This window comes from Phycodurus eques, chromosome 1 (genome assembly GCF_024500275.1).
Source record: "Phycodurus eques isolate BA_2022a chromosome 1, UOR_Pequ_1.1, whole genome shotgun sequence".
NCBI classification, from domain to species: domain Eukaryota; kingdom Metazoa; phylum Chordata; class Actinopteri; order Syngnathiformes; family Syngnathidae; genus Phycodurus; species Phycodurus eques.
The window spans coordinates 15947619-15961728 of NC_084525.1; the positions used below are offsets into that span (position 1 = coordinate 15947619).

At 39.3% G+C, this 14110-nt stretch overlaps 1 protein-coding gene across 1 annotated transcript in view; it reads left to right on the top strand.

Moving 5' to 3' along the window:
• The window catches only part of celsr3 (cadherin, EGF LAG seven-pass G-type receptor 3), a 95469-nt gene that overhangs the window by 21915 nt on the left and 59444 nt on the right, over positions 1-14110 (top strand). Inside the window, 1 exon segment of the mRNA XM_061680447.1 lies at positions 11882-12104. Coding sequence (XP_061536431.1) covers positions 11882-12104 — 223 coding nt within the window.

The window sequence follows — 14110 nt, forward strand, 5'->3', positions numbered from 1 at the left end:
ACAATGACATACCACAATGATAAAGACAACTGACGACTATGATATGGCAGAGACATGTGACAACGACAATGAACCGACAAGAACTGAAAGAAACCAGGGAACTAAATACAAACAGATAGATGAGACAACGAGGAACACCTGGACAAGACATGAGTGGCTGGAGAGAGCTGATTGGTCGACACAAAGCAGACGAGAACAGGTGGACACAACAACTTAATGAGCACACGACAAACATGGAACACAGGAAAACATGGAACAAAACTAAACACAACCCAAACCAAAACACAGACCATGACAAGTTTCCCCACTTTTATGTTTAAGATTATCAAAAAATTGTATGCATACGACAAAGATAACCCAGGTATGCATAAAATGCAGTTTTTAAATGGTGATTTTATTTATGAAGGAAAAAAAATATTCAAGGCTACCTGAAAAAGTAAGTAGCCCCCCCTTGTTAAATCATGATTTAAGTATGACTAATATATATATATTTTTTTGGAAAGCTGAGATCATTTTCACTGATCACACCCAAGCATGATTACCTCCAGACCTGTTCAAAAAAAAAAAATCACTTGAATAGAACCTCTTGGGCAAAGTGAAATCGGCCAAAAGATCTCAAAAAGGTGCAACAAAGGCCACGATCCAAAGAAATTCAAGAACAGATGACAAAGTCATTGATATCGGTCACTCTGAAATGTGTTACAAAGCCATTTCTAAAGCTTTAGGACTCCAGCGAACCAGGGTGAGAGTCAGAACAGTGTTGAAACTTCCCAGGAGTGGCTGGCCTACAAAAATGACCCCCAAAACACAGCGATGACTCATCCAGGAGGTCACAAAGGAACCCAGGACATCGAAATAACTGCAGGCCTCCCTTGCCTCAGTTAAGGTCAGTGTTTATGACCCAACAATAAGGAAGAGACTGGGCAAAAATGGCATCCACGGCAGAAAACCAAGGTGAAAACCACTGCTGACCAAAAAGAACATAAAGGCTTATCTTACTTTTGAGCCAAAACATCTGAATGATTACCAAGACTTTTGGGAGAATGTTCTACGGGCTGACAAGACGAAAGTTAAAATTTTTGTAAGGTGTGTGTCTCGTTACATTTGGCGTAAATGTAAAAGAGCAATTCAGAAAAAGAACATCATACCAACAGTCAAACATGGTGGTGGTAGTGTGATGGTCTGGGGCTGCTGATCTACTTCAGGACCTGGACGACTTGCTGTGATTTATGGAACCATGAATTCTGCTCTTTACCAGAAAATCCTGATGGAGATTATTCAGCCATCCGTTTGTGACCTCAATCTGAAGCACACTTGTGTTCTGCAGCAGGACAACAATCCAAAACACACCAGCAGGTCAACTTCTGACTGGCTAAAAAAAAAAAAAAAATTGAAGGTTTTGGAATGGTTTTGGAGTTAAAATTTAGACTTGAATACGATTGCAATGCTGTGACATGCATGATCTTAAAAAGGCCAAAATAAAGCGGCGTAAAATAAAGTGATATAGATGAGGGAACATAAGAGATCAAAGATGCAAGGAAAGGCGGAGAGAAGATCAAGGAGAAGGGTATATTTATGGAGGATGTTACAAAGGAGACACTGTAGGGGGAAAAAGGTTGTGATGTTTGCGAGTAGAGTGAAAGAAATCCAAAGGGGTCTGGGGGTGTTGGTGTGTGTAGGCGTTAGGTGATTCTGCCTGTTGTCAAATGCGGTGGGGGTGTTGAGGAGAGGAGGAGCATTAATAAACAGGGAACAGTTGATTTTCCCCCAACTCAGTGTGTTTATTCATTTTTTCTTTCATTATTACCACCCAGCATATTGTCATTCTTCTCTGTGAATGGACATTTTAAGTGAATAATACATGGAACCTCATGACAAAAGTTCAGGAATAGGCAATAGATGGATATCTGGGAAGGTTTGGCTCTGATCCAAATTAGGACCATGGACGAGGTCTGAGGTAAAGTGCCTTTTTGTGAAATAGAATAACAATTATTAATCAATTAAATGTACTCACTGTACATGCCTTATACCAGGTGTGTCAAACAAATTTTTGTAGCGGGCCACACTGTAGTCATGGTTTCCCTCAGAGGGCCATTGACTGTGAAACCATATAAATGTTTAGTCACCTCATAATTTTATTACATACACACAACAAATTGATGGATACGTAGTTTTGAAATCACAAATCAAGGATAATAGTTTGTTCAACTATTGTTCAGAAAATGCTTGCAATATCTCAACGATACTATTTATTACACATGAGAATTTGAGCAAGAATCATGGAGGTTGTTGACACAGATGATTTGCTTTCGGGGCCCACATAAAATGACTTGGTGAGCCAGATTTGGCCCCCAGCCTCGAGTTTGACACCGGTGCATTACACAATCTACACTGTGAAACAGTGGAGCATGTGGCTCGCACGTTTTCCTCAAAGTCAGGGTTCGAATATCCGCTCGGACCCTTCTGGTGGTGATGTTTGAATGCCTGGTTGGGTTTTCACTAGCGACTCAGGTTAATTCCATCCAATGTTGTAAAATCAGGATTGAGTTAATTGAAAGTTCTAAATTATGTGATTGTGAGTGTGAATGTTTTATCGATGCCATATGATCGGCTGACGACTAGTCCAGTACCCTCCCTCTCACCCAAGGTCAGCTGGGCTTCAGCTCAAACCCTAATGAAGACATCAGAATCAGAATCATCTTTATTTTTCCAAGTCCAAAAAACACACAAGGAATTTGTCTCCGGTAGTTGGAGCCGGGGCGGCACGGTGGCCGACTGGTTAGAGCGTCAGCCTCACAGTTCTGAGGACCCGGGTTCAATCCCCGGCCCCGACTGTGTGGAGTTTGCATGTTCTCCCCGTGCCTGCGTGGGTTTTCTCCGGGCACTCCGGTTTCCTCCCACATCCCAAAAACATGCATTAATTGGAGACTCTAAATTGCCCGTAGGCATGACTGTGAGTGCGAATGGTTGTCTGTTTGTATGTGCCCTGCGATTGGCTGGCAACCAGTTCAGGGTGTACCCCGCCTCCTGCCCGATGACAGCTGGGATGGGCTCCAGCACGCCCGCGACCCTAGTGAGGATAAGCGGCTCAGAAAATGGATGGATGGATAGTTGGAGCCGCTCTAGTACGACAACAGTCAGTCAACAGTCCGACAGATATGCGGTATTTTCTCCTCAAAAAATTATTAAATGTCCTTCCACATTCATTGTTCAAAAGGTATACTTAAAGGTAGTTTTTCTTGCTGCAAAGAGGAGACAAGAGACAAACATGGATGCAGACGAAAATTAGCTTGTGAGGAGAGGGAGAGAGGACACAAATAGAAATGAAATCTCTGGTTGTGCGGCAGGCTCTATTTTATACACAGCAAAGCTGAGACAAAGCTAAAGAGACACGATGAGAAAATTCGGTATAGGAAAAGATGAGATTAGTTTTAGGTGTTAGGAGTGTTAAAGTGATAACTTTAACCCATCTGTCAGAGGAGAGAGAACAAGATCACACATTTAAACTCTTGTAAGTACTGGTATATTTGCTCAATCTTTTGATGTGGTGTTATGAAACCTGTCGATTATGGGGGGGGGGGAAGCACAACACTCCTGTCATACTCTCAGAATGTCTCAGCACAAATCATCATTATTGCAACAGTGTTCTCATGAGAAGACCAGTCACGCACAGTTATCAGTCGCAGTAGGCTACTGGTGTATGTTTAGGGTTGCTTAAACAATGTTATAGCACAGGAAATGTTGGAACATTCTAACGTTCTTAGTTTTCATGTGTAAAAAGACGAATGAGAGTCCAATTACTTCACATAACGTCCAGTGTATTTTCTTCTTTCATCACATTATTCTTCTGTTAACAACTAGCGATTGAGGCTGGCCCTTCTTTTACAATAACTAAAAAAAGCCACAAAAGGCCATTGAAAAAGCAAAACATGCAGAATGAATGTTTTGATGCTTGTTGAACTGAAGACTAGTAAAGTACATGGAGGTGTCATGTGATGTCATGCGTAAAGGTAGTTAGAACTGCAACATTTTGTTTATCTTTAAAGACATTTCTTTTCCCCCAAGGTACGTTCATCTTTGTTCAAATTTCCTGCCCAGTACTTACCGGTAACTTTTAGATTTGTGATTTATTGTTTATAGACTATACTAATAGTTCCCAAATATAATAACTACAATATAATAGTTAAAATCATTGTTGGCTGTTTGCAGCAAAATAACAAACAGCTAAGTGGTAGTTAAACAATGATTCTAAGTGTTAGCTATTAGAGCCCAGACAATACAGCAAGCAGACACTTCGCGGATACCAATACAATCTTTTGCGAGTACTAAAAAAGGAAAAATCAAAGTGTGAGATGAAATCAAAAAGATATAGTAACTATTTTAAAGGAGGAAAGAAGATTCCACTCTAAGTGTTTTTACCTTTAATCAGCTGCTGTCAAGTAACTGAACCTATCAAATGGAACTGCCTTACACAATACAGCTATTCCTTGCTGAGCAATAAATGATGACAGCACAGCTTGTTTATTAATGCAAAAAGTCACAGATTAGGCAAATTGGAAGATTTGGGGTTCATTATGCATTTCTTGAGGGGCTCTAGGAGAGAGACAACGAGAGGGAGAGAGAGGGAAGATTTAAAAGGAAGCAAGACCTACAGAGGAAAGACAAGAGAAAGGAAAGAGGGACGCTGCAGTGTGGAGTGTATTGGCCTCCAGGGATGTACCATGTGGTGGGGTGGAAGAGGAGGGAGCGACCAGGCAGCGGGAGGCGAGGCGGAGCAAACTAAGATGCCGAGGGGTGGTTGAAGAATATAGTGGCTTTGATGAATAAAACATCTGCATGAATGAAGGGATGGCGTGAATACATTAAGCCAAGCATGGAGGCGGAAGAAGGGATGAGGAAATAAAGAGGCAGGATGAATTAAGATCTAGAGAGAACACAGGTAAGGAAAGGAAGGATGGAGCAATAGATTGGAAGGTGAGGTGAAACAAAAATGAAATCATGATTAAATGATGACTCAGGTAGAAGCACAAAGTTTCTAGATTTAAAAGTTGTTCTAAAAATTTTGTTAATTTTGGATGGTATGTATTTGAATGGAAATTTACTAAATCCCCACCAACAAGTCAAGTCTAAGGTCCACAATGTACCTGGAACAGATATTTTAACACTTCATTACAGTGTTGCAAATGGAGCACAATTCCAATAATGTATTACTTCAAACAATTTTTGACTCAGGTTTTCACTATCATCCCGTCTTACGTATTTTTCAGTTGGCATGCATTCTTCCACTACGCTGTCACTTGCGCTTCTGTTTAAATCCTGCCTTCTTGAAAATTCTGACTGACTCGACCATCCTTGGCCAAGTCTCAGTCAATGTTCATGCAGTAATTGGGCACTCTACATTGGAGGCTGACATTTTTCAGGATTCCCACCAGGTCCCGGACGTGATGGGAGAGAATTTTGATATTAATCACGGGATTGGGGAGGAGCGGGAGTGCAAGTCATTTGGGAACTATGACAACAGTCACCGGGAGTGGACGAGAATGGAAACCATGCTTTCCGCTCTGTTTGTGTTTGTGCGTGTGTTTTTTTTTTGTGTTTGGATTTACACAATTTGTTTCAAAGCCATGTAACTTTGTTTATGCTCGTAGAGATACGATGAGATAAATACGATATGCGGTAGTTTGCTTGTATTTGACATCTTCACTATTGCATCATTGATTTGTGAATATTATGAAAATACTTCACAACTTTGTCAATGAAAAACAAAAACGCTCTGTAATCATACCTGTTGTGCTTTACTTCCTCTAATTGGGGTGTCTGCTGTCTTTGTTTTCTGTTTTTTTTTTTAATGCGCTTTCAATTTTATTTCCAGCCTCTGTCTTTCCACCTGTTCTTATCTGTGTGTACAAAATGAACCAGACTGTGTGTGTGTGTGTGTGTGTGCGCGTGTGTATGCGATTATGTATTTAAGTCTCGCCACACGCATTATTCATAAGTATTAATGTCTATTCATTTATTTTAATATTAATGAGTCTCTACAGAAAAGTAGTCCAAGAGACAAAGGCAAGACAGGAAATTTGCTGTGTTAGCAAAAGTGTGTCCTTGTTTAATAGGTTGTGTAGCCTTATGTGGGCACACAGTTAGGAGAGAGAACGTGACACCAGTACAGGAAGATGTGATAAGATGACAATCATTTGGTTATTATGGGCTCAAGACCTTTCCGGTGTGTCCATCTGCCCTTTCTTCCCTCCTCATGGTGGTTTGGTAGTATGAGAAAGTACTGTACCGTCACCAACCTAAAATGGTCTGCCTGCTCCAGTGTGTTCCACTAACAAGAGTGTGTGTTAGCTGTGTTCATTGAGATGGGTAAAATGCAGAGAACAAATTTCGTGCGCATGTATGCATGTTCATGACGATAAAGATGAATAATCGTCGTCTTCTTCTTCTGGGAACGAGGATGGAGATATGATAATGATAAAGCTAACCAGTCGGCCACCGTGCCGCCATTTAAACATACTTAAAGAATACTTAAATAAAATAAATACTCAATATACTGGAGCTATAAACAGTGTTGGGGAGTAACTAATTACATGTAACGAGGTGATGTAATTTGATCACAGCGGTCATGTAATTGTAATTGCATTACATTACTGGGTGAAAACATGTAATTGAATTCCAATTGCGTTTGGAAATTTCAATGATTACAACTTTAGTTACATTTGAAAAACTCAGATTTGTTTTTCATATCACTTCTTCTTTTTAAAGCTGATGCTTGCGATTGGCTCTCTCTGGTCATGTGCCATTCTGGTCTAGACTCAAGCATGACATATTTGACCAAATATGACCGCGAAGCGTCACATTGTGTTGCACTTGGTTAGTTTGTCTAAGATTTTGAAAAGGTGAGACTTGTAAGCCTGGTTTACAAGCAGACTTTGTCATTCCGTGTGAATTCATTCCAATTGAAGATCTCCTGTTAACTGTTTACATGTGGCGTGATCTATTCCGATTAGGTGTATACATGTGCTTTACATTTAACAGCCGTATGACATGCGCATCGACGTAAACGTCAAGTCATTTATCAAGATGGAGATCCGTCGTCTATTTAGTAGCTGGGAATGTTTTTACACTACTATTAAAACAACAGCTTGATTAAAACAAGTTAAAAGTAGTTAAAAACAAGTTTTCCGTTGCATACCATCTATGGTTGGAAGCTGCCATATTTACGTGCATAAACGATGATGTCACTACGCATTGACGTCAAGACAGAGCATGTACAGACAGAGGGCAGCCCGGCTTCATTCCTATTCACGGTTTACATGGCGAAAATTTACTTCTGATCGGTTTGGCAAAAGGCATATTCCACCCGTCTGAATTCGAATAAAATTTATTCAGATTCAGCTTGTTTATTCCGATTGAGATATGCAGGGTGATTGAAAAGTAACTCCCTATTTTAAAATACGTATTTATTCATATGTTGTAATATGTTTCTCAATTTTTTTGTGTATGTACCATGATTAAAGGAGCAAGTCTATTCTACCAAACCAATGACTTTGGAGGAACTTGAAGGGCGAATACGAGAAGTTATGTCTTCCATCCCTCAAGAGTTCCTTTTGAAATCGGTTAATGCGTTTCCCAGGCGGCTTGAGAAAATGGTGGCTAATGCTGGCGCCCATATCGAATTTTAAATAAAACTCCATGCAATACACTTTCTTCTCATATTCATTTCTTGTAAGAATTATAGTTCAGAAATAAATTACAAGTACTTAAAATAGGGAGTTACTTTTCAATCACCCGGTATATGGAGCATTTTCATTTGGTGTGGACTTCTAAAACGATCATAATCAGAATAGAATGCTCCATCTAAACCCCCTATAGTTACACTTTTGAACACATAAAAGTACATTGACTTTTGAACAGTTTCATCTTTATAATTTGACTTTTTTTATGGAACATTCAGTTACCTGTGTTGTCGTATGAAGCGATATGTCTAAATTGTGCACATTTGTCATTTGGTCAACATGATGAGGTATGGTGGTTTTCCACATGCTGCACACAAATAATGCAACAAACATTTTTTTTTTATTATGTATTTACATTTCATCATGTTTTGTTATCAGTTCATTATTTGTGGAAAGAACAAATATGTGGTTAATTCCGCAATAATGATCTATGTTGTTAATCCACTTTTTGAGGAAACTGAGCGGTCCTGTTGATGCATGCATTCAAAATTAAGAAAAGTGATCAAAATGTAATACAAATCTAATTCATTCTATTACTTTGAGAAAGTAATTGAAATACAACAATTACATTTTCAACAGGGTAACTTGTCATTTTAACCAACTACATTTCCAAAGTACTCCTCCCAACATATATAGCAATGAAGTCACTGCATCACCTAAACGTACTCACAAATCCTCAATTCTGATTGCTCTGATAACATCTTCTATGCCACTAGAGAGAAGACTGTGATTATTTCAGTGTGTGTGTGTGGGTGTGTTGGAGTGGGGGTGGGGGGTCCATACTTGCCTCTAAACATGCCTAGCTGTTGTTTTTACATCTCCATGTCTTTTGTGTCTGATGATGTTTTCGTCCAAACCATCATGAGGAAAGGTGAAGGTTTCTATTGACTCGCAACTATGTGTATATACTGTATGTATGCGTGTGCGACTTTGTGTGTTTGTGTGATGTGTGGGACTTTTGCCGGTGGGCACCAGCTAAAAGCAGCACAAACAAAGTGCCAACAGAGACAGAAACAAGATCAAACTTGACAGTCTGGAGGGCGAGGGCAATGATTCTTTGTGCTTTTCTATGCTTGTGTGTGTGTGCGTGTGTGTGTAAATGAGAGAAATCCTGCCGATAGGATACACCCAACTAGATGTATTGCTTATGTACAGTATTTGATGGGAATGCCTTTCTGCTTACCATCTTATGCAGTGTGCATTTAAAGGCCGTCATCGGGTTGTAAAGAGAGTCCTTAAGGAGCAATTTATCTGGAGGCCAGTTTCAAAACTTGTCTGCTCTCTTTATATGGAGAAGCCAAGGGAGTGTGAGCAGCTGCTGTGCCAGAATATGTTTGTGTCCAAATATACTCTAGGAAAGGTGGAAACTGAGCCTTGATGCATTTCATTCTGTGTGTGGTTGTGGAGGGCTTAACGTGGGTGTTTCTTTTCATGGGTGTCTGGAGACAAACTGCCAGATAAATCTCTGTTTGGATTTGTTACCTCCACCAAGGAGGCTGTTTTCAGTCTTTTTCTCTGTGTGCAACTTGGTACTTCACACACTGAGGGTGTCATAAACAATCATCTAAATTGAACCATGGTAATTTGAATTAAATAGGCACGGCATACCAAATTGCTGATCTGGATTGTACATTTTTAAATGTAAACAAGGTTCTACTCCTTATGCTGTGTTGCACTTTACTGTGAAGTCGGAACTTTCCAAAAAAAAAGACTGGATGAGATCCAAAGTTGGAGTTCCTTACACTGTGAATATCAAAATGTCAAGTGGGACCTTTAAGGCTGAACAAAATCATGATCTCGGACTCTGCATGACCTCCAATTTGTTTGGACTTCAAAAAAGTTCTTTCCAGACAGAAATTTTCCATTTCTGTTCAGTTTCTCACCATCATAAAACCTTTATGAACTGTACAGGCAATGTTTTAAGTAACATTTTAACATTCTTAATTGTTGTACAATTGTAAAAATAAAACATCCTTTGTTTTTCGTAAAAAAAAAACAAAAAACAGTATCTCACTTTTTAACATCCTTAATTAAGTGTAAAAAGAAGTTGACCACACATAATACTGAGGGGGGGAAAACAGACACTGTCTTATGAGTTCTGTAACTTCCATTGCACAGTATATTCTTCGTCTTCTTCTCTCCTGGTTGAAATGTGTTCTTTTGGAACAATTTTAGCAAAATGAAGCTTCAAAACTCCAAAGAAAAAGTAGCGCACACGCTGTTACTACTTGGCTGGCTGGCATCCTGCACAATGGCATTTGTGCTCCAACGTTTTGTGCATATTATCCTGTAAATACGGGTCCAATTTTGAATTGCATGACATCTAAGGTGTTTGATTTAGAGATTTCTCTGTAATATAGTACTTTGGGTGGTAGTTGCCGCTACATTATTTTTTTCCTCGAAAATTAAGAGAGAAATGAGGCAACACGTTTGTTTGCTTTCAGCATATAGAGTACAATGTACTTTGAGCTTGATGGATGAAACTTTTATTGAGGTTTTCAGTACTTTTTTTATAAGCTGAGGTATTTTCTACTGCTTTATCAAATGCAGCCATTATTTCGCTGTCTAATGTTGAGGTTATTCAAGGTTATTTGTTGTGCTTATTTTTCCATTGATCTGAATGAAACTTGACCTCCTTTGAGCTATTAAGATAGATTATAGCCATTTCACCTATTTAAGCCTTGTTGGAGGTCAGATTGCCTCTTACATTTTAAATATTTTACCATAATATCCCGTGTTCGCTTTATTTGATCTACTATAAAGGTCACTGCTCTACAAAAGATGCTCTTACCCCTCCTCAAGGAAGCGGCACCCTGCTGCTTGTACTCCATAATGAAGGAAACATTTGCATAAAAAGGAGAGTGTAATTGGCTGGCTGATTGGGAAGAAAAACCACCAGTCTAAGAACATGGTGCATAATGGAGGTACAATTAACGCTGTTTATTGTGCTCCTTTTAGATCCTCAAAACTTCCAGGTAAAACTTTCTGAAGGCTATAGTGCAACAATAAAATAAATAACTAGCATCATTACGCAAATAGGTCAAAGGTTTTTATCGTAACCATTACATTTTGTTTCTTGTTCCCATATTGGTCCTCCTAGAGGAAAAGCGCAAGTTTAAGCAAAGATAGGTTTCTAACAAGCTTGACAAAGGTTAACTGATGTACAACCCCAATTCCAATGAAGTTGGGACGTTGTGTTAAACATAAATAAAAACAGAATACAATGATTTGCAAATCATGTTTGACCTATATTTAATTGAATACACTACAAAAACAAGATATTTCATGTTCAAACTGAAAAACTTTATTGTTTTTAGCAAATAATCATTAGGGTGTACCTTGCCTCTCGCCCAGAGTCAGCTAAGATAAGCGCCAGCACATCCGCGAGCCCAGTGAGGATAAGTTGTACAGAAAATGGATGGATGGATATATACAGTATATTGAAGGGGACATATTTTGCCAAGATAACTTTTTTTTTAGTATTTGGGATCTAATAATATCTCTTTGGTGTCTCAGTAAGTGGAATATGAATTAAATTTGCCCACGAATTCCTGAGTCCCAGACATTTTTCTGCCGAAAGGCCTGAAATCAGGTCATTCGAATTTCTCGAGCTTATCTACATCACTAGCGAAGATCTCAGTCTTCCCTTTCTGCTGCGAGCCAGCGCTGTCAATATAACAAGCACGTGTGCTCTCACAAGTGGGTCTTCTCTAGGGAGGTAACCAATCAGAGGAAAGGGGGCGGTCTTAGCCAAATATGTGGACCCCCAACTATGCACTGGGATAGCGAAACTCCGCAAATATTTGATGGTCATTGTAAATCTCATAAAAGCGTTGTTGTTGTTCTTTTATAAACAAAAGGCAAATAAGTGAAATGAATGTGAGTTTTCTGCAGGTACTCCATTTCCCCCCCAAATTCCAAAAACATGCATGTTATTGATGAAGTGAAGACTCTAAATTGTCCTTTAGTTTCGCATTGTTTTGCAACATTAATTGTGTAATTTTTTTTCTGATAGTTATAGACATCTGAGTTCATTGTATGATATAACTTATTGTTTTTATTGCTAAGCTACCGTTACTGTGGTGTAATTTCACAAAAAGTAGGATGCCTTATGGCTAACTATTGTGCGCGTTTCCTCACAGGTGACAAATGTGAGTTTGACCGGCGACGTGGTGGCTGCGTGCAGGGCGTCTGTCGTAACGGAGGAACGTGTCGGGAGCTCTCGGGTGGCGGCTTCCGCTGCGAGTGTCCCGTCGGCGGGTACGAGCGACCATACTGCACCGTCACCGCCCGCTCTTTCCCCCCGAAGACCTTCGCCATGTTCCGGGGCCTCAGACAGCGATTCCACCTCTCAATTTCTTTAACGTAAGTAGATAAGAGAGACTTCTGCCTGTTGTTATCACATGTTTCCTTGGGCTCTCATCTCCCAAAATCCAATTTCACTCATCAAGAGATCTATAATTACACCTACAGATATCATTAACAGCTCTTTTTCATCCTTGTTTTCTCCTCTGTCTATCGTTCCGTTTTCAGGTGCTTATCAGAATCAGAATCATCTTTATTTTGCCAAGTATGTCCAAAAAACACACAAGGGATTGGTCTCCGGTAGTTGGAGCCACTCTAGTATGACAACAGACAGTCAATTGACAGAGAATACTGTTGAGACATAAAGACACTGAGAAAAACAGTCACTGAGCAATAAAAGGTTGCTCGTAATCTGGTGAGAGAGCGCGCAACCGAGGCATCCACACCGGTAGGCGCCTTTGTTGTGAGGCATCAAAGCACTTGCTTTACCCTCAGTATGACTTAAGCTTTTCTTTCATGAACAACCCCAATTCCAATGAAGTTGAGACGTTGTGTTGAACATAAATAAAAACTGAATACAATGATTTGCACATCATGTTCAACCTACATTTAATTGAATACACTACAAAGATAAGATATTTAATCTTCACACTGATAAACTTGATTGTTTTTAGCAAATAAGTTAATGATTTGCTAAAAACAGTAGTTTATCAGTTTGAACATTAAATATCTTTGTAGTTTATTCAATTAAATATAGGTTAATTGAATACACTACAAAGATAAGATATTTAATCTTCAATCTGATAAACTTGATTGTTTTTAGCAAATAATGATTATTTTCTAAAAACAAAGTTGATCAGTTTGAACATTAAATATCTTTGTAGTGTATTCAATTAAATATAGGTTGAACATGATTTGCAAATCATTGTATTCTGTTTTTATTTATGTTTAACACAACGTCTCAACTTCATTGGAATTGGGGTTGTATAACATCCAAATATAGTTTATAAAAACAGTAATTCCCTAAAGTGGCAGACACTTTCAAGTTTGGGCAAGAGGAAGTGTAACTTGTGGTCAAATGTTGTTTTAGTTCTGGTGTACATTCACTTCATAAAATCAAGAGATTTTTATTCTGACATGTATACATTCCATTTATATATTGCAGTGTGTTCACTCTAAATCTGACAATCTCAGTACCGGGTTCAGAGTTGATTTCAACATTTTCTCCTGATAATTTAGTCGGAAATGGTACAAAAATACACGTGATCCAATTTGTCACTCAAGCAAGAAGCAGGGCAAACGCAAATTTCGATGCAAAAAACGTCCATCCATTTTCTGAACTGTTTCTCTTCACTCGGATCGCAGGTGTACTGGCGCCTACCTCAGTTGAACATTGGGAGATAGGCCGGGTACACCCTGAACTGGTCGCCAGCCAATCACAGGGCACATATAGACAAACAACCATTCATACCTATGGACAATTTAGAGCCTTCAATTTGCCTACCATGCATGTTTTGGGAATGTGGGAGGAAACTGGAGTACACAGAGAAAACCCATGCAGGTACGGGGAGAACATGCAAACTCCACACCCTACTGCCATGTACACTCATGATGGCCTAAAAAACACAATTATTGTACTGTTTTAATTAATAATTAATAAAATGGCAGTACTGTGACGGACTGGTTAGGACATCTGCCTCACAATCCTGAGGACCTGGGTTCAAATCCGGCCTCGCCTGTGTGGAGTTTGCATCAGCATGAAATTTAACAAATATTTATCACTGGTTGATTTTTGCGTGTGTCGTGTTGTAATTCTGTGAGTGTGCAAGTGTGAGAAATTGAAGCTCCCTGAGTTTGTTTAGAGACAACAGTGTATTGCAAATACAGTAAAGATGGAACAAAGCCCTCAAAGAAAGCCATTCAACTTCGGCCCTCTAGCAGCAAACTGCAACTCCGCTATGAATAACACTTCCAATCGCAGACTAGATTTAAAAAAGCATGTTTTTCTGCATTGAAAACACCCTCCCAAAGGTCGCAGAGTTATTGATGCAACTTTGTTCACTTTG